The following is a 21,092-nucleotide window of genomic DNA, read 5'->3' as shown; positions in this document are numbered from 1 at the left end:
TTGAACATATTACAGTTCTACCGAGCTACTTGGCACTGTCTCACTTTCTACAGCTATAGGGAAGCTTAAAGGGTATTGTAGAGCCTATTTCTAGTTCTTCTCTTGCCCATGACTCTCTGCAGTTTTTGCTCCCTCTATTTCTTAGATTTCCTCAATTTCAAACTGTTTTTCTTACAACTTAAAATCACTTGTAGAGTTTCTGAATAAATTCATCAATTTCCTATACTTCAGAATTTCTTCTTTACAATTTTTTAATGTGGGAGAATAATACAATATAAGCTGTAAAATGTCCCAAACATTAATAAAAGTTCTCCCTTTGTTGCTGTTTTTTGGTTTTACAATGGTCTTGTCACCTACAATTTATTATATTAAGAAGAACGAGAAATAAAAACTTACATTGAGAAAAGCCGAAGAAGCCACTCTGCCAGCTGCTACAATAAAATCCATAATAAGCATCGTGGCACCAGGCAAACCAAGTGAAAAAAATTGAGGTGAGCAGTGCTTGATGATTGTATTGACAATATCCTTAGGAATAAGAAAAAGGGGAAAAGAAGATCACAAAGGTAATCTTCATTATCAGCTGATCAATACCTTTGCAAACAGGTAACATAATCAAACAAGTTTTATTAGACACTGATTAATTTGGAAAGACTAAGTCTACTAAATAATATGCGCTACGAATGATTATCTGAGAAAGGAAAGTAAACTTAAGACACCTCTAACTGACATCAATAAGCACTTTCATACTAGAAGGCAAGTGGTAAGCTCTGATTCAGACCTAAAAATATAAGCCCATGTGCTGTAAGGCCGAATTCAGACCTTTTCTCCTTCTACCTACCTTCATCCATTCGTGAATTCTGACCCCTAAAGCTGCATGACCTGCTGTCATGTGGCAACTGAGAGATCCTTTCTTAGAAAGCCCACCTATGATAGACTGGCACTCAGAAATCTCAGTCATCTAAACCTAGGTATTGTTTTGTACATAAAATCTGATGATCTATCACTGATTTATCATACTAAATGAGGCTGAGGCTTTATTTCGTATTTATTTTTGTGGTGTGTGATCAAAACCAGGTCTCAGCATGCAAGGCATTTAGTTTATGATTGAGCCACATCCCAATGCAAGACTGAAGCAGTTTTGAGGAAATGTTCCTTTCTTCCCCTTTTTTCTATCTTCAAAGCAATGTCTGATGGTTCAATAATCATGTCTAGGGTCACACCCAGTGGATTTTTTTGAGGTGGGTGAGAACCGGAGTGGTTGCGGGGTTGGGAAAGGTAAAGGAGAATGTGTGATGCCAGGGATCAAACTCATTTCTAGTACATACTTTTTGAACTCCCGAGCCCTTTGAGCGATCTCTCCTGTCCCTAAGAGTATTTTTTTTTCCTTTCCTTTTTTCGGTCCATCTCAAATGGGGATCAGGAGTCTGGAGATCCCACCTGAAAATTCTCAGTCAATCAGGAGGATAGTTCAATGCAAGGGTCCAAGCAGGCGGTGTTGCTTGGACCCAAGCCACACTGGTACTATTTAGGGGGCCTCTAGGGAGACCCGACAATGCTCTAGAGACTCAGTGACAAAACCAAGAGATTTTGGGGGACCAAACCAGGGGACTCAAACCAGGGTCCTCTCCAAGGTTTGAGTTAAGTCCCTGTACTATCCCTCTGGTCCTGAGGAATATTCTTAACTTGGTTTCTGGTTCACTTTACCTCGGGAATTTACCATAATTATGTGGTGTATTACTCGAAGTGATTTTCCTTAAACTAAGGTTTTCTTTTGCTTTGCTTTTCTCCCTTTTTAATTTTGGGATATCCCCATTGGTACTCAAGGGCCACTCTTGACTCTGTGCTTGGGATTGACCCGGGATATGCCACATGCAGGCAAGTGTCTTAACCATTGTGCTATCTCTTCATTTTCTTTTTCTAGTGATTATAAAGATGTCATTTTGTGCTGGTGATAAGGCATGATAAGTATTATGTACACCTAGAGCTGTAAATACCTGAAATTCTACAGTTTTTGAACAAATAAAACAAACCAAAAACACACAGGGCCAAATAAGATAGTTCAAAGGACAGGCAAGTTCACGCTCTACATGGAGGAGACCAAGGTTAGATCTCTGGCACCATTATGATCCCCCTGAGCAACACAGTTACCTGAGAACTATCAGTTCTCAGGAGTAAGGCCTCAACAGTGAAGAGAGAACACCCCTGAGTACTGCCAGGTCTGTCTCAAAACAAGTTTTTTTTTTTAAAGTTTTTTTTAAAAAAATGAAACTATGTTTCATTTCATAGTAAAATTAAAAAAAAACACACATTTATCTTTTTGGCAGTGCCAGGAATTGAACTCAGGGTCTCACAGATGGAAGGCAAATGCTCTACTACTCACTTAATCCCTGGTGTCCCTTAAATTTTTAAAAATAATTTGATTCCACAGCCCACAAAAATCCCATCATTTTCTGTTTGTTTGTTTGTTTTTTTTTTTTTGGGTCACACCCGGCGATGCACAGGGGTTACTCCTGGCTCTTCACTCAGGAATTATCCCTGGCAGTGCTCAGGGGACCATATGGGATGCTGGGATTAGAACCCGGGTTGGCCGGCCGGCGCGTGTAAGGCAAACGCCCTACCCGCTGTGCTATCTATCGCTCCAGCCCCAAAAATCCCATCATTTTCAAGGGTACTTGTACATGTTGATTTGTAATGATGCACATCTGAAATCTAATTACAATGTAATAAGCCTTTAATTAAACAAAGAATGTCAGGTCGAAGCAAATTTCTAAACTAGAATACTTTGATTATTTCAAATTAATATTTTTCTTTTTTTAGAAATAATCATCATCTTTTTACATTCATCTAATGCCCTCAAATGAACTGCAAGTAAAATCTAACCACATCATGGAGAAAATGTTTACATTATTTTGACTTGCAATCTCCCACACTTTTTAGTTTGTTAGCCAGGATTTAAGATATCTGAAGTAATATTCTAGAATCTTACTTATGACTTTCTAATGTAGTACTGATGAGTGACAAAAATGCCAATTCAATAGAGCTGTCACTATGCTACTACAAACTATGGTAATAATAAAATGTGACATATTAATTCTAAGTAGGGAAAAACTTATGATGCTTCAAGACTAAATGAATACACATGTGCCAGGTGTCAACCCTCAAGTAACAATTATAAGATTCTTAAAAATAAAAGTATTAAGACATTAAAAGAAGACATGTCAACATAAAGCAAAGAATAGTTTAATCTCTTCAAAAACTGAACTAGAAGGTATAACTGTAGAGGGAAATTGTATTTAATATCTTCAATCACGCAACTCTAGTAGCTTGTTTTTCAACTGTGTTTCAAGAATAAATAAGGTCAAAAAAAAAAACTGGATTAAAGTTGTCAATAATTCACTTACTAAGAAAGTATTTTTTACTTTGTTTTTTGGCCAAACCTGGCGATGCTTGAGGGTTACTACTGACTATGCACTCAGGAATTCCTCCTGGCAGTACTTAGGGGACCATATGAGATGTCAGGGATATAACCCAAGTCAGCCAAGAGCAAGGTAAGCACCTTACCCACTGCAATATCACTCTAGCCCCTAATAAGATATTTTTAATTTAGCCCTTAAAAGAGTCAAACAGAATTGAAAATCAAAGGTAAAAATTTGTTAAGACAGTTTATATTCACCTGATCAATATGAAGTAATCCACAATGCATTATATTGTAGAAATGTGTTAGAAAATCTCTATTTGGAGAAACATCTTGTCTTCTTTTCATTGTATTACAAATAAGTTTGTAAGCATGTAATTTACCTTGTTTATATTTATCAGTTAACATGGTTGCCTATAATAAAAATATCCTTGTTTTAGTATCACAGAGATATTGTAAATACTTAAACATTTAGATATAGCTAGCAATGTACTTATTTTATATTTTTGTGATGGCCCAATTTTGTTATGAACATTAGGATTACTAAAACATTATCATTAAATTCATATAGTAGTTGACCAGTTAGTTCAGTTGGTTAGATCAAGTTACTAATAAATTAACACAAAGTAAGCATGAATAACCACACACTGTTTCATTTATGAGACACCAACTGTATCAAATAATACCTAAAAGATCTAGCTCTTTACAAGTACATAGCATATTGTGTAATACAAATTTAACCTTTTTCATTTACATAAAATAAACATAAATTGCACTGTTATAAAATACATAAAAACTATGCAACAATAAAAACTATGCATCCTACATATTAATTTTTCTATGCCACTTTCTTCTCCATAACCTTTAAAGACTAGTTAAAAAATTAAGTTCTCTAGAAGGTTACTCTTAATACCTAAAACTCTTATCTTTTTTTTTTTTTTTTGCTTTTTGGGTCACACCCAGTGATGCACAGAGGTTACAGGTTACTCCTGGCTTTGCACTCAGGAATTACTCCTGGCGGTGCTCAGGGGACCATATGGGATGCTGGGAATCGAACTCGGATCGGCCAAGTGCAAGGCAAATGCCCTATCATGTTTCATAAGACTGATCATACCCTTTTTTTTTAAAAAAAAACTAAACTTCTTAATTTAATACATTATATAGTAATCTTACCTTGAAAAGCCAAGGTGTAAGAATTCTCAGTGGAGGAATCAAAACTGGTGGAGAAGGGGAGGTCAGGTTATCAGTTGAAATGCCGAGGTTATCTCTAATCTGTAATTTTCAAATAAAATGCAACAATATCTATGAAAAGTGTTCTCCACCTTTGTTTAAAATTACAATGAAGGCAAAATCATTTAAATTTTTAAAGTCATGTTTCTACCACTAATTACTCATTTAAACACTGTTAAGTGACTTCACTCTAGGCACCAGCTTACAGGAGGAAGAGGCAGGACAGTGTTATCTCAAGTTGCTTTTTGTTTTTTTTTTCAAATTAGTCCTCCCAAGCAGGGATCAGAAGACTTGGGGATCCTCCCGGCAATTCTAGATTGCCTACAGACCCTATGGTATGGGGAATTCTTACGGTCCCTCTCCATCTGGTGGTACTTGGTGACCTTCGGGGCAACATTTAAAGATACCTGGTAACTAGGTTTTGTGGGGATCAAACCAGTAAGGCATGTGCTGTCAGTCCCGTACTGTCTCTCCAGTCCTTTCTTCAAATATTTTGGTTTTTGGGGTCTCACCTAGAGAAGCTCAGGGGTTACTCCTGGCGATGCTCAGGGGACCATAGGGGACGCTGGAGACTGAACCCAGGTGGGCTGTGTGCAAGGCAAATGCCCTACTCACTCTAGCTCCCTCTTTTTCAAATTCTTAATACTTAATTTTTTTCCCTTCTCTCCTCAAATCTATCCTTGTTGTCTTTGTGTTTTTACCTTGGCTAGATTCTGCCAGAGCTCACAGAGATAATCAAAAACTTGAGCATGTATTTCAGGGTCCATAATGGTGTTGACATCTCCCAAAATGCCTAGCATTCTTCGCCACATCACAGTAGCAACATCAGCATGCCATCCTGTGAGAGTTCCTCCTGCCATTACACTGCAACATTCGGAGGGAAATTCACTGATTTCTATAGAAAAATAAAGCACAATGGCATAAATAATTTTTCTGTGGAACAGAACACAAAGCATACACACACAAAAAGAGTAAATTCAACAATCCCAAATATCTTCACTTAAAAAGATGAAGTTTTAAAAAGTCAAAATATCTTCACTTCAGAAAGTGAAGTTTTAAAATGTCAAATTGCAGGGCTGGAGCGATAGCACAGCGGGTAGGGCGTTTGCCTTGCACGCAGCCGACCCGGGTTCGATCCCCGGCATCCCATATGGTCCCCCAAGCACCGCCAGGAGTAATTCCTGAGTGCAAAGCCAGGAGTAACCCCTGAGCATCACTGGGTGTGACCCAAAAAGCAAAATAAATAAATAAATAAATAAAATAAAATGTCAAATTGCATTACTCTAAGTTTTTTCTTAAGAAATTCAAAACCTCACTAGTTCAAATTCTTCACTAGTCAGCGTATGTAACAAAAAGGGGAAAAGACAAAGATTTTTTTCCTGTTGATAGCATTTCTAATCTGACCTTATAATTTTGTTCCTAATATTATGCACAATTTAATATTCTTCACTTGGCATGTAATGTGTACAATAACTATATTGTTAACAAGTTACTAATCTTTCAGAATAATTAAAAGACTTCCAATATAAGCTCGCAAGATAAAACAAAAAATATGAAAAGATGTTTATTATCCCTTATTATTAGGAAAAAGCAAATTAAACACCACTAAGCCCCTGTCATGGAATACTATAAGTGGGGCCCTGGTAGCCTCCAAACACTGTCCTGACAGCTCGTGTGGACCTGGATGCATCACGTTCCCTGACTTCAAACTGTACTACAGAGCAGTAAGTAATTAAACCAGTAGAGTTCTAGACTGAAAAACACACATAGATTAATGGAATAGAATTGAGAGTCTAAAAATAAGCACACACATATATGAGCAAGTGATTTATCATTAGGAGTCCAAAAAGCATTCAATGGAGAAATGAAAATTTCTTAAACAAATGGTGCTTTTCATTTACAAAAGAGTGAAACAAGACAACAATCACTCATCAAACACAAAAATTAATTCAAATTAAATAAATTTTTAGAAGATCTGAAACCATAAAATACATGGAACAAACCGTAGGCAAAACACTATCATAGTAACTTCAGAAATGTCTTTGGGAACTGTACCTGATGATGATTCATTAAAAACAAATTAAAAAAAAAAGAGAGACCAAAAAGAAAAAGAAAAGAAATGTCTTTGGGGACTCAATTCCAATAGTAAGATACACAAAAGCAAATATAATTGAAGTTATATCAAATGAAAAGCTTCTGCACAGCAAAAGGAACTACCAGTAATATGAAAGAATCTTACTGAATTGGGGAAACAGTTGTACATCATAAATTTGACAAGAGGCTAATAGTCAAGCATAATAAACTCATAAAACTCAACACACGCGCACACACACAGCACACACACATACACACTAATAATCCCATAAAAGATGGGCAGAAAAGATGAAGTGATTCTATAGCAAAAACATACAGATGATCCACAGGCAAAAGAAAAATCACTTATCATAGTAATGAAAATCAAAACTACAATGAGACATTACTTCACGCTGTGATAATGTCCTATACCACAAAGACCCCCAAAAAGTTTAGGGTATGAGGCAGAAAAGGGAACTCTAATATATTGTTGGCAGGAACGTAAACTACTCTAACCTTTTGAAAATAAGTAATTTCTCAAGATGCTAAAACCTACTTACATAGAAATCCCACCCACAGCCATCAATCCAAATATAAAGCACTAATTTAATATTATACTCCAATGTTCACTCTAGCTGTTTATAATCGCCAAGATACAGAAATAACCCAATGATAGCGGAGTGCATAAAGATGAGGTATATGAAGACAATCAAATACTACTCAGCTATAGGGAAAGATGAAATCTTGCCATCTGAAACAACCTGGACGAGTTGGAGGAACTCTGTTAAGTGAATTAAGACAGTCAGACAAATCCTGAATAATCTCACTCATATCTGGATTATTAAAAAAAAAAAAGGCAATAGAAAAGACCGAATCAATCCCAAACTAAACCTTGAATTTGGGCTACAAAAAAGATGTTACCAGAGGGGTGGAACATAGGATGAAACTGGGTGTGGGCGCAGAGCCAATAAATAGAAGATGGTGGAATGATACCTATTGGCCCTTGATGGGGCAGATCATATGACAGGCTTTTTTGAAGAGCTGCAAAGAAGCACTCCTGAAACATTTAAAATTATGTACGTGAATTAAAAATATAAGAAAAAGAAAAGATACTTTATATGGGCTAATTTTACAATAAACTTTGGAGGAGGGTAAGTGGAATTTAAAATTTAGTTTATACACTTACAGAATCAAAAATAATAAAAATTAATATAATTTTTCCACTGAAAGCTTCGTTAGCAAGTGATGAAACTACTACTTTCCTCATGTCATAATGTTTACATTATTAAACATAATACTTACATTTATAACATAAACATACTACTTTCCTCGTGTCGTTAAACACAACATTAAATATAATAATGTCAAATTAAGTAATTACTACTTTCGAAAATGATGTATCAATAAATTAGAATATAGGGGCAATAGCACACTGGGTAGGGCGTTTGCTTTGCACGCAGCCGACCTGGGTTCGATTCCCAGCATCCCATATGGTCCCCAGAGCACTGCCAGGAGTAATTCCTGAGTGCATGACCAAGGAGTAACCCTTGTGCATCACTGGGTGTGACCCAAAAAGCAAAAAAAAAAAAAAAAGAGAAAAATGATACCATCACTAATGCCAGCACTGTAATTAGCTAAAATCAAATAAAATCCACAGTATACTATTCTTTAAAAGCATCAAAACTGTTAGAACAGCCAATTTTCAAAAGACTAAGTATAATGATCTATCATCACTGTATCACTGTCATCCCATTGATCATTGATTTGCTCGAGCGGGTGCCAGTAACATCCCCCATTCGTCCTAGCCCTGAGATTTTTAGCAGCTTCTCTTTACTCGTTCTTCCCAGTGATGCCACATTGGAGGCTCTTTCAGGGTAAGGGGAATGAGATACATCATTGTTATGGTATTTGGCATATCGAATACGCCACGGAGAGCTTGCCAGGCTCTGCCGTACATGATCTATCATACAATTTTCTATCCATCAAAAAATACCTAAAAATGATGATAAACCTTGGACACTGGAGTGCAAAATGAGAGCACCAGGTTGGAGGATGCTGGGGAGCAGATAGGCTAAAAGTGACACAGGGGCATGGCTGGGGGGTCATGGGTGGTACGAAGGTAACTTAATTAGAGACATGGTCGAACTTGGTAGACCATGATTGTCAATGTTACTATAAACACATATCCTAAACTGTAATGAAAAATAATTTTAAATGATTAAATAAAAAATATAACTAAACTTAAGATGTCTTATTAAAGATTTTTTTTAGGAGGCTATACCTGGCAGTGCTAGGGCTTATTTCTGGCTCTGCACTCAGGGATCACCCTGGCTAGCTTGGGGAAGCATATGGGGTATCAGGGATGAAACCCAGGTCAGCTATGTACAAGGCTCAGCCCACTATATTATCATTCCAGCACCATCAAATGGTATTAATCACCATCTAGTATTAACATTTTGAAAGACAAAAATGGTGAACACTTTTTTCCCAAATATTTCCAAATATTACCTAGGTCATCTGGTGTCTGAAGAACAGAGTGGTGGAGCTTCTCATCCAGCTGTAGGTCTTTCTGTTCCATGCGCTCTACATTCAGTGTGGAAGGAGATGGTGTTTGTGACCTGGATCCTAGAGCAGAATGGACCGGAGAAGTACTTTCTGAACCTGTAAACACAACTTCATAGCATTACTAAAAGGAGTACATTCAACATACTCTTACTAAGATGAAAACGATGCTTAAAAACCCCAATACAACATAACTTAAAACCATATATATAGCCAGTTATAAACTGGACTTAGGGCAATAGATTGAAACAATCATAAAAAGTTTTCTGACTTGACGTTTCAATGCATGGCTATCAGGGAACTATGGCGAAATTAGAACTGACCTAATAGTTGACTGGAGCCACCAGTGACAAGAATGCCTATACCCACTACAAGTCCAGTTACATAAACACTGGAACCTACTGCTTCACTTACACTTACTTCAGGCGTTGGCATTGCAACTCTCTCTGCCACTATCATTGCTTGTCTGAATTCTAATGAGTGATCTCTAATCTTCAATCTATTTCAACTCATACTCTTCCCACACTATTCACCATAAAGCAGAAGAAAAATCTAAGAATTTCATCTAATTATGTCACTGACTCATTTTATGTATCACTGGCGTACATAAGCTCAACCCTCTTATATCTAGTGTATGGCCCCTGAAATATAAAAGTTTCTGAGAATGATTTACTACAAAATAAAGAATATATGGATCTTGACAAACAGGCCTTCTATTTAGTTATCTATTCCCAAAATTTTGCACACAACTTAAGAGTTAATAAGAGACCCCACAGAAAGAGACAGACAGACATAAAAAGATCGTACTCATCTGTGGAATATAAAGTAACAGAATGGGAGACTAACACCCAAGAGTAGTAGAGATAAGAACCAGGGGGAACCACAGCTTGGAAACTGGCCTCACATGTTGGGGAAAAGGCAGCTGAGATAGAGAAGAGAACACCAAGTAGAGGATGTTGGGAGGACCCATTTGGGTTGAAAGATGCGTGCTGAAAGTAGACTGAACATGATGGCCACTTAATACCTCTACTGCAAAAGACAATACCCCAAAGGAGAGAGAACAAAAGGGAATGCCCTGCCGCAGAGGCAGGGTGGGGTAGTGGGGGAGGGGGTGGGGGTGGTGGGAGGGATACTGGGAACATTGGTGGAGGAGAATGGGCATGGGTGGAGGGATGTAAACGATCAGTGTATGACTGAAATGCAAACACTGAAGTTCATAAGTTTGTAACTGTACCTCACGATGATTCACTAATAATTTTTTTTTTTAAAAAGTCATGCTTTCTGGGTATGAAGAGCTAGCTATACTATAAGTTACAAGGAAAACTTAATTTGACAAATCATTTTACCATTTCATTATACTTGTAATATTTTCACAAATGTTTATCTAGTGAATAAAATAGTTTTCATATTTAAAAAAAAAAGTTAATAAGAGACTCCAATGCACTTATTTTTTGGTGTGAACTTTTTTCTTTTTTTTTTTTTTTGCTTTTTGGGTCACACCCAGCAATGCACAGGGGTCACTCCTGGCTCATGCACTCAGGAATCACCCCTGGCGGTGCTCAGGGGACCATATGGGATGCTGGGATTTGAACCCGGGTCGGCCGCGTGCAAGGCAAACGCCCTACCTGCTGTGCTATCACTCCAGCCCCTTGGTGTGAACTTTGAGTCAAGAAAGCTCCTATTCCTATGAACTTTTTTTCCCCTCCTTTGGTTTTAACTTGACTCAAGAAGCTCTTAAATTAATGACTGCTTTCACCTTAATTTCTTCCCTCTTTCCCTAACTTTGCTGTTGTAAAAATGTCCACACACTTGGCTGTAGATCTCTTCCATACTTGGTTGCAGTGCACCAGTGAGTATACACTTGTGGTTGCCATGGATCTCAACAGGAGTGCCACAAGGATTGCTCCCAGGGATTGGGAACAGTCACAGGGATGGAACCTGATGACCTACACCCGTAAGGAAGGCCCTCCACCACCAAATCAAGTTTCCAAGCCCATTTTCCCCTTTGATTACATAGAAAGTGAAAAAACAAACTTCAATATTAATGGTACTAAAAATTTCTCAAATAATATCATAGGTGACTTAAAACAATGCAATTAAGGAAAAAGAAAAACATTCCCTTGAGAGACTAACACCCAAGAACAGTAGAGATAAGTACCAGGAGGATCACTCCACAGCTGAGAAGTCGGCCTCTCATGCTGGGGGAAAAGGCAGCTCTGATAGAGAAGGGACCACCAAGTAAATGGTGCTAGGAGGACCCATTCGGGATGGGGAATTCGGGCTGAAAGTAGACTATAGACCGAACATGATGGCCACTCAATACCACTACTGCAAACTACAACACCCAAAAGAAGAGAGAGAGCAAAAGGGAATGCCCTGCCACAGAAGCGGGGTGGGGTAGGGGGAGAACAGGGTGGGGGTGGTGGGAGGGATGCTGGGACCACTGGTGGTAGAAAATGGGCATGGTGGAGGGATGGGCACTCGACCATTGTATGACTGAAACGCAAGAAAGTTTGTAAGTCTATAACTGTACCACACAGTGATTCACTAATAAAAAATTAAAAAGAAAAATTCCCTTGAGTAACTTTACCAGTAACTGTAGCAACTTCAGCAGAGAAAGCTTGTTGATTAAGACTGCTGGTTTCAGAATCAATATGAAGAGTGGTTAGACTAGCTACTTCTTGTTCTTCAGCACTCTGATAAAAACCAGAACCTGAATCAACATCAGCAGAGGATGCAATCCCAGTATCGGCTCCAAAGCCAAAGTCTATTGGAAGAAAACAACAAATAGAAGTCCCAATTACAAAACAAGATCATTTACCAGAGGGGGGCAGAATGATAGTACAGCGAGTAGGGTGTAAGAGAATTTACCAGAGATACAGCTACCTCAGCAAAATTATTAAATGTTAACATTGTTCCTAAATCTCTTTATATACCACTCACTCAAATGTAAAAATGTTTACTTTTAAGATTATAATTAGAAACAAAATTCAAGTAATCTCATAATTTTATCGCAATTATAAAAACATGTAACTATTCTCATCCATATTTCCTGATAGTTGGTAACACTGCTTTTTCAAGTATGTCATAATTTCTAGGATAGGTATATACTGAAAAAGTGGCAGAAATAATTTTGCTTTTAAATTGTATTTCCATTTTGGTACTGTCACTGTCACTGTCATGGCGTTGCTCATCAATTTGTTCGAGCGGGCACCAGTAACATCTCTCACTGAGAGACTTATTGTTACTGTTTTTGGCATATCCAATACGCACGGGTAGCTTGCCAGGCTCTGCCGTGCGGGCTCCATACTCTCAGTAGCTTGCTGGGCTCTCTGAGAGGGGCGGAGGAATCGAACACGGGTTGGCCGTGTGAAAAGCAAAGCCCAATCGCTGTGCTATCGCTCCAGACCATTTTGGTACTAGAGTATTTTATTTATTTATACTTGGCAGCCACACTCAGCCACACTCAAGACTTACTGTGCTCTGGTTCTGTGCTCAGGGATCAGTCCTGGCAGAGCTCAGCAGACCTTATGGGGCACTGGGGATTGAACCCAGGTTGGCCCTGAGCAAGTCAAGCACCCTACCCATTGAACTCTCTCTCCAGCCCTGCCAGAGAGTTATAAAGCATCTATCAACTCTTTATAGACCTGATATTCTGGCTTTTTTTCTTTTTCCATTTGGAACCCATCTCTGACTGCAAAGATTAACTCCAAATACAGTTGTGTGACATAGCAAGAATTCATAACCAAGCCCATTTCAATCTCATTACCAAGTTTATCCTAAACTTTTTCCCTTTCCACACTTTTGGTCTAGAAGTTTTGTTTTGTTTTAAATCAAATGACAGCATTTTATAGTGGTTAAAAAAAATGCTTCTGGGGAGCTGGAGTGATAGCACAGTGTGTTTGCCTTGCATGAGGCCGACTTGGGTTCAATTCCCAGCATCCCATATGGTCCCCTGAGCACCGCCAGGAGTAATTCCTGAGCACAGAGCCAGGAGTAACCCCTGTGCATCGCTGGGTGTAACCCAAAAAAAAAAAAAAAGAAAGACTTTAGTTTGGCAAAACTCAGTTGTCCCAATTTGAAGTAAGTCCCTAAAACTTCTTTTTCACTGAAAAGTGAGAGCAAAATATGTGAGATCACTGTATATATCACAACAAAGAGGAAGATAATGTTTACACAATCCATTTATATCAGTCTAGATGAGAAAACACTTAAAAAAGCATATTGGTAGGAAGAGATAGCCCAAGTGGTAAAGTATATGCCTAGTCTGTGTGTGGCCCAGGGCTCAATCCTGGAATAGCATGAGCCCTGAGCACCACAAGGTGGAGTCCAAGTGGCCCCCAAACACTGCCAAATTAAAAAAGCAATGCATCACCAAACTACATCACAATTTGAACCAAGGGCCAACCTGCCAGGTCCCTACTTGGTCAAGTAACACCAGAGTTTGCCCCTATTAGAAAACAAACAGGAGACAGACAGGGAATGCAATGGGAAAGCACATGTCTTGCATATGATCAACACTGGTTTATTCCCCTGCACTAAAAGGTCCCCCAGACATCTCTGGGTATAGCCCTGGAGGGCCCCAACCCCCTAACCCCATCACCAGAGGGCCTCAGCAACACAACAGCCTTAGGCTCTCACGACGAACTGCAGTTGAGATGCAGACCAAGTTGGCAGTTGCAGGGAAGGGCCCCAGGACCTACTGAGCACCACTAGGAAACCCCTCAGAAATAAAAATTTAAAAAAATATTAAAAAACAACAAAAAGGATACTGATCAAATAGGGAAAAAAAAAAAAAGATACTTGCTGTCAAATTTTCGGCCATCATACTGGAAAGCGCTGAAAGAATCCGAATGGCTATCTGAGCTTATAAGATCACTGCTCCCAGCACTGGCAGGAGAAGTCCATTCTGAGGGCACACCTGGGTCATCAACGGGACGCATTTGGTTCTGCTTGTTTAGAATATCTGGAAGATCTTTAGGAATTTCAAGGCTACCCGGACTACTTCCTCTTCTTGTCATAGTCTAAAAATTTAAAAAAAATAAAAATTTACTTTTTAAAAAGCATTTTAATTCTGAGTGTGGAATTTTTATTTTCCAAAGTAATTATCACAATAAATGTTTAGATTTAGGCCCTAAAGAGTGGAAACATTGATTAATTATGTGACCATATGGAACTGGAGCCTGAACTCCTATTATTTGCTTAAGCAGACCCAAAATATCAAAGGGTACTGAGCCTGAAATGGTTAGGTCTCCAGAGGATCCACGGAGTGATGATAAGTTAAAACAGCAGAAAATAAAAACAAAAACAAAAACAAAACCCAAACCATCCAAGTGGAATAAGCAGCAAACAGACAATAAAGACATAATTCCATAATAACATATAATGACTCTACAATATTTTTAATCCAATTAAGAAAAAGGAAACTTAAAGTGGTGAGCCAAAAGATAGTGCAGCAGGTGGGACACTTGCCTTACATGCTTGTCCCCATTTTAATCCCTGGAATTCCATTTGGTCCTGAACACCAATAGGAGGTAATTCCTGAGTACAGAGATAGGAACAACCCCTGAACATTGTAGGGTGTGGCGCGAACCCTACCCCTACCCCCCAAAAAAATCTAGGTAATAATTTAATGGAATTGCTTTCACTAAATTTAAACTGAAACCAAAATGTGAGCATGAAAGAGAGGATTCTTTCCTAACAATGATTTTACAGGACAAAATAGGTTCTACTTTCATTTTGCTATATACCTAATCCTCAAGAGAAAGAACTTTAAAATTGATTCCAAAGTTACTGAAATGAGTATTTCTTTCTTTCTTTTTTTTTTTTTTTGCTTTTTGGGTCACACCCGGCGATGCACAGTGGTTACTCCTGGTTCTACACTCAGGAATTACTCCTGGCGGTGCTCAGGGGACCATATGGGATGCTGGGATTTGAACCCGGGTCGGCCGCGTGCAAGGCAAACACCCTACCCGCTGTGCTATCGCTCCAGCCCCTGAAATGAGTATTTCTAAATCAGTATTTCTGCTATCAAATCATGGAGCTGGGCTAAAAAATTTCTGCTGCTATCTTTTCTGTTGAGGACCAGCAGCGGGCATCAGGGGAAGCACCGAGAAAGGTGAAAAGTGAGAAAACTAAAAAGGTAGTGGGAACCAGAGTCGCGGCACGAGAAGCAGACCCTCCACGCCTATAGACTGTGATCCTGAGGTCTCCTAACCCATTTTGGCACCAGAGCGGATTCTTGCAGCCATGCATTTTGACTGTGAACTGAGCTAAAATATTAGAAACCCAAAACCGCGTGGCCGCGATAGCGGCCACGCGGACTCAAAGTCTTCACTCTTAGCAATGAAGAGAAATTATTAGATGATGCCTATTCAGCAGGCCTGATTGTTGGGAAAAATTTCCAATCAATAATAGTGAGTTTTGTATGGAAATATGGAATGTACTCAATATATAGAGAGAATAATGGGAATATCATTAGCTACTTAGATGGGGGGTAGGGTGGGAGGGGGGTGTATTGGGGTTCTTGGTGGTGGAACGGGTGCACTGGTGAAGGGATGGTGGTTTTATCAATATTTGACTGTGACTTAAACCTGAAAGCTTTGTATTTTTTTTTCTTTTTTTCACGGTGGTTCAATAAAATATCTCTTTAAAAAAAATAAATTAATTAAAAGGTAGTGGATTGGGGGCTGGAGCGATAGCACAGCAGGTAGGGCGTTTGCCTTGCACATGGCTATTGTGGGTTCGATTCCCAGCATCCCATATGGTCCCTTGAGCACCGCTGGAAGTTAATTCCTGAGTGCATGACCCAGGAGTAACCCCCTGTGCATCACCATGTGTAACCCACAAAGCCAAAAAAAGAAAAAAGGTAGTGTATTATACCGATATAGCTGAGAAAACAACCTTGTCAAACCTATATGCCTGATTCTATCATTGGATTAAAATAATATTTAAACAAGAATATGAATAGTGTTAATTTTTTTAAAGGTTGTTAAATTTGAGGGAAGGCCATTTAAAAATATTTATATTAAATTTATTATTTTCTGTTTGGGTGCCACACCTGGTTGTACTCAGGGATTACTCCTGGATCTGTGTTCTGGAATTACTCCTGTTAATACTTGGAAACCATATGGGGTGCCAAGAGTTGAACCCAGGATGGCTGAGCACAGGCGAGTGTACTACCCATTGTACTATCTCTGGAGCCCCTGTTATTCTTCAAGCAAATTTTATTAACTAGCCAGGGAAGCTATTCTGAATTAAACTTTCCACATTATAAGGACATCTATGTAGGCAGGTGTTTATCTTTTAGAACCTCTACTCTCCCCTCCAAGGCCAAGTAAATAAAACAACACTTACTGAGGCATTACCACTTCGAAGTCTTTCTGCTATAAACTCATCCATCAGATCAGGAACATTAGCACTGCTGCTGCCAATATCACTAGTAAGAGGGGGCAGTTTTGGATTCATGTCCTCTTTACTGGCTAAAAATAAATAAATAACTATATATAGTAAAGAAAGATAACTGTATTTTCTAAGTTTGAAACAAATAAAACAGACCCAAAAGACCTATGCCATTTCAATTTTTGCCAAACATGCATTTACAAATAATTTATATCCTTTTAGATTTAATTTCAGAATTAGTAAATTGACATTTACTTCATTTAACTAAGCGGATGTTAGTCAATCTTCAGTTTAACTTTAAACAGCAGGAAAGCTTATAGATAAGCACTAGTTGGAGTCAGGTTAATATTGCCTATAAAGAAACTGGTATGCTTTATATACATTTCTTCCTCCGTTTATACTTCTACGTAGAGCACCTTAATTTATAATTCCATTTGTCCCCTAAAGAATATTTTCAAGGAATATATTTTTGAACAAGTGAATCTCAATGGGATAAAAGCACATATACGTTTAAATATTTATAAATAAAAATGTTATGATTTTGACCAAATTTACTATAAAATCTTACTGCTTTAAGAGAAAACAGGTTTATTTTCATAAAGGGTTTTGTATTTTGAGAAAAAGAAACCCATATAGTTATTATGACATGATTTACACTAACTACAAAGTTACAAACTTGGGAAATTTACAGGAAATTAAATGTTCATTTAATTATGAGTTGGTTTCTCTGTAATTAAAATCAGCACATTTTGTATTCCTAATAAACTATAAAGCACTTCAGATAAAGAAAATGTTGATCAGGAGCTCAACGCAAAATACCATAGTCTTTATTCTGCCAGGCTTTGCTAAAGCTGTCAAATACTGCCCTCAAGTGGCATTAATGGCTCAATGCAAGGTGCACTATAAAGCGTTCTGTTAATCATGCTAACAAAATCATGTTAAAAAAAAAAAAAAACCTACCTTACTGCTGAAATTTAATTTTTATTTCTGTAAAATCATTTTTAATTTGAATTAATAGAGACAAGTTGCTATAATCTTGCTTTCTGTAATCTGCCCATTAGAGGTTCCATATTTAAATCATGATTGGCTATCAAGAAACCTTTATGTACAACTAAAATCTTATGGGGCGGAAAAAATTAATTTGCTCAAGTACATAACTTGCATTTTATGCAAATGAATACAAAACTAAAACCTATATAGTGTTTTGAAATAACTGTAATAAAATGAAAAGTAAATCTGACTTTAAAAAATAATTCCTTCAATGATAAATTAAAAAAAAATCAGTGCTGGTTTGTAGAACTTTGATTACATTATGCACTATACTATCAAAATAATTTTCTATCAAGAAAAGTAAAATTTACTTCAAGCAAATTAGCAATAAAAAATGAGCTGTATTCTACATAGTTGGTGCCCTTCTAAATGTAAACTGTCAGGGGGCTGGGAAGAAAGTATTCCAACTCTTCAGTAAAGTAACTTTCAAGGCTCACAGAATACATACTTAGTACATAAAAAATATCTGATTTAGGTATCCTCAGAAAGGTCATTAGAATTTTCCTGTATCTTCCTCTTTTCTATCTTGTTCAGCAGCAAAGAGGTTTAACTGAATGACTTATAAGGGAAATTAGTATTTAAATAAATGGTTTATGCTGGGAAAAATACAGCTGGGAAGAGGCGCATGCAAAACCAAACAGAGAGAAAGCAGTGACCATCCCAAAGCCTTTTGATTGCTTATAGCTTGCTTCAGCTGCATTAAGCCAAACTGGTGCTGTCTTTCTCCTTTTGCGCTCTGCACACTGTGAGTGCTCACCTGCAGCTTTCCTTCCAAAATAGCCCATTACATGACTGTACAGATCCCTCAGTGGAGCCTCTGGTGGCATTCTGTTCTGCCTCTGTGGGGAAACATTTGCCTTCGGCTTCGAAAGAGCATGTACAACAGTTTTATAAACGCCACCCAGGGAGCCCTGCTGTAGTCCTGCCTCATGGCTGGATGGCCTGAGAGTACTCCGACTGCCTAACTGGTAGCTAGCAATTCTTTCCTTCGGTAACACAGTGGTGGAAATTTCTGCAGATTCCTTGATCGTCTTACTACTTACTGCTGCAGCACTAATTGTACCTAGAGGCCTGTATACGCCGGGTTTCACTAGCTCTGCAATGCTATTGGAGCAGGTAGGGGCGTTGCTGGAGCTGCTATTTGTACTGCTGCTGCTACTACTGCTAAAGCCACTGAGCTTTCGCAGTCTTGTCTTCCACGGAGCTTCTTTATTTTCCAGGGGATTATAAAACTGAACACTCTCAGTAGACGGCCTAAAAGTAACATGAACACTATTTCGTTTCTTAGTAGCAATTTTCATGATTTTGGCTCTATGAGTTACTGTCTCTGACAAGCTCCTTTTAGTTGGAGAAAGCTTGCTAGAGCTTGTAACATGAGGCATTCTACGGTTAACAGGTGCTTTGAGTGTAGTTTTCTTGGCATGCATAACATGAGGAAGAATGATCTTTTCGTTAATTTGCATACCCTTAACCTTTTCAACTAGTGTTATATCTACACAGGCATCTAATTCAGTAGCGGTCTGCCTATAGAGATGCTTCCTCTTTTCTTTATCACAAGGGCTACCTGAACTGGGTTCCGATGACAGCTTATCACTGCTCAGTTGCTTTAATTTTTCAGAAGCTTTTGTTCTCATAAAACTCTCTAACTGATTAGGTGCAACATTACTCACGATGACAGCTGAGTTTGGTTCTTTTTGAAACTGCATGCTTTCAGGAGTCCCAACAAAACGGGTGATGTTTTCTGATTTACTTTCCTGGTCCAAGTGTTCTAATTTATCTATGGAGAATCCTTCATCCCTACTTACTGCAATAATCATTTCCTGAGACACTGCATCTTTACCTATCTCATTATTACTATGAATTTCCTGGTTTTCCTTAAAATATTCTTTCAGGGAGGAAAGAAGATCGTCATCTCCTTCAAGGTCAATGTACTGGATTTGCTCAAAAGCTGAATCTGCAAGTTCTACTGGATCTATTAAATGGCAAAGATGGTCATATATGCTATCACCGACTTCCAGAGAAGACTCTCTGCTGTGAGTGTCAGTGATGTGGCTTTCAGTGGATCTAGAGATTGAAGAAGCCTCTGTGGAACTCTGCAAGCTTGGCGCAGCACGGGATGGACTGTCAAGGACAGGAACTGCACCTTTGGCTCGTTCAACAGTGAACGGTTCCAAGATGTCAGAAGTGCTGCTGCTTCGAGGCAAGGGCTGCTCCTCGTTCAAAGCACCAAACACTTCATTTCCAGTGTCTTCACTCTGTGAAAAATGCCTGACTCTAGACGGACGAGGAAGTATTTGAGCATCATCAATATCTGCAAAAAAGAAAATCATGCAGAGTAGGAACTAGATCAATACTAAAAGATGTGTAATTTTAATTGTATCCTAAGCATATGCTTTTAAAAATTCTAGACATTTTTTTGTAAGCTCATTAAAAGAAAAACTATTATATATATAAATGTTTTTAAAAATAATTATGGGCACAAGCCAACAAATAGAACATATAGTGTCAATGAATTAGAAAACTATCAGAATACATTTTTAAATGTTAACATGCATAAAAACAGACAGTGAGGTGATGATACATTTGGAAGTGCAGTTAAAGATAGAGCTGTGCCAATAAATCAAGCAATTCAAACTATTTCATTTACCGAAGTGAAATTTAAGTTGCAAGCAGAAAACAATGTTAACACAAAAATTGATCTAAATATCCAATTAATAATTGTATATGCTCCCATAGTTCCTGATTCCTTCCTTACCAGGCAAGAGGCACTGTCTTTTCTTAATTTCCTGCCCATCTGTTTGATTCCTATTACAAATGGCAGTCTCTATCTTCTTCCTAAAGTTCTTTTTTCAGGAAACTGTTCTACTAAAGAGTTTTACTTCATTTCATTTTAATATGAAATTTTAATCCTATAAAAAATAACTTAATTTTTAAAAAAGCGTTAAACACCAGTTGGACTAAAGATAAAACCTTCTCTATCATTGGCCTCGTTCCTTAAACAATTTCTTATTGATAAGAAATGCCAGGTCCTCTAACATCTCCTTTCAAGAACTGCAGATTTTTAAAGTCAAAGTGGACATGGCAGATCACCTAATTCAACTCTGAATGAGAACTGAGGGCCAGAGACACAAACCAAGGTCCAAGGAGGTTATGCTACTTTATCCTTCCTCAAATTAAAAATTATAAGGTTTGAGAAGAAGTGTTTCATGTCACTGCATTGTTTTCATCATCAGAAGTGCTAAAGTATTGGTAAATCAAAATATTTCTAAAACTGAAAAGTACAAGATGAAATACTATTTTATACACATAAGTGCATTAGGGATTTTAATAGAAAAATCAGAGCCTATGACTCCATTATATC

General features: G+C 38.0%; 1 protein-coding gene across 6 annotated transcripts in view; it reads right to left on the bottom strand.

Annotated features, from left to right (window-relative positions):
- Positions 1–21,092, bottom strand: part of RALGAPA1 (Ral GTPase activating protein catalytic subunit alpha 1) — a 211,789-nt gene that overhangs the window by 106,279 nt on the left and 84,418 nt on the right. For 3 of the 6 annotated variants that reach the window (XM_055130478.1, XM_055130479.1, XM_055130480.1), the window contains 9 exons: positions 18,489–20,042; positions 16,637–16,761; positions 14,088–14,304; positions 11,871–12,047; positions 9,227–9,379; positions 5,347–5,540; positions 4,589–4,687; positions 3,674–3,829; positions 397–525 (listed from right to left, as the gene is read on the bottom strand). In XM_055130478.1, the coding sequence (XP_054986453.1) occupies positions 397–525; positions 3,674–3,829; positions 4,589–4,687; positions 5,347–5,540; positions 9,227–9,379; positions 11,871–12,047; positions 14,088–14,304; positions 16,637–16,761; positions 18,489–20,042 (2,804 nt within the window). The remainder of the gene's footprint in view (positions 1–396; positions 526–3,673; positions 3,830–4,588; positions 4,688–5,346; positions 5,541–9,226; positions 9,380–11,870; positions 12,048–14,087; positions 14,305–16,636; positions 16,762–18,488; positions 20,043–21,092) is intronic. The other 3 variants (XM_055130481.1, XM_004612121.2, XM_055130482.1) reach the window with 2 other exon arrangements.

This window comes from Sorex araneus, chromosome 3 (genome assembly GCF_027595985.1).
Source record: "Sorex araneus isolate mSorAra2 chromosome 3, mSorAra2.pri, whole genome shotgun sequence".
Lineage (NCBI taxonomy): Eukaryota > Metazoa > Chordata > Mammalia > Eulipotyphla > Soricidae > Sorex > Sorex araneus.
This window is presented reverse-complemented; position numbering and strand designations above follow the sequence as displayed.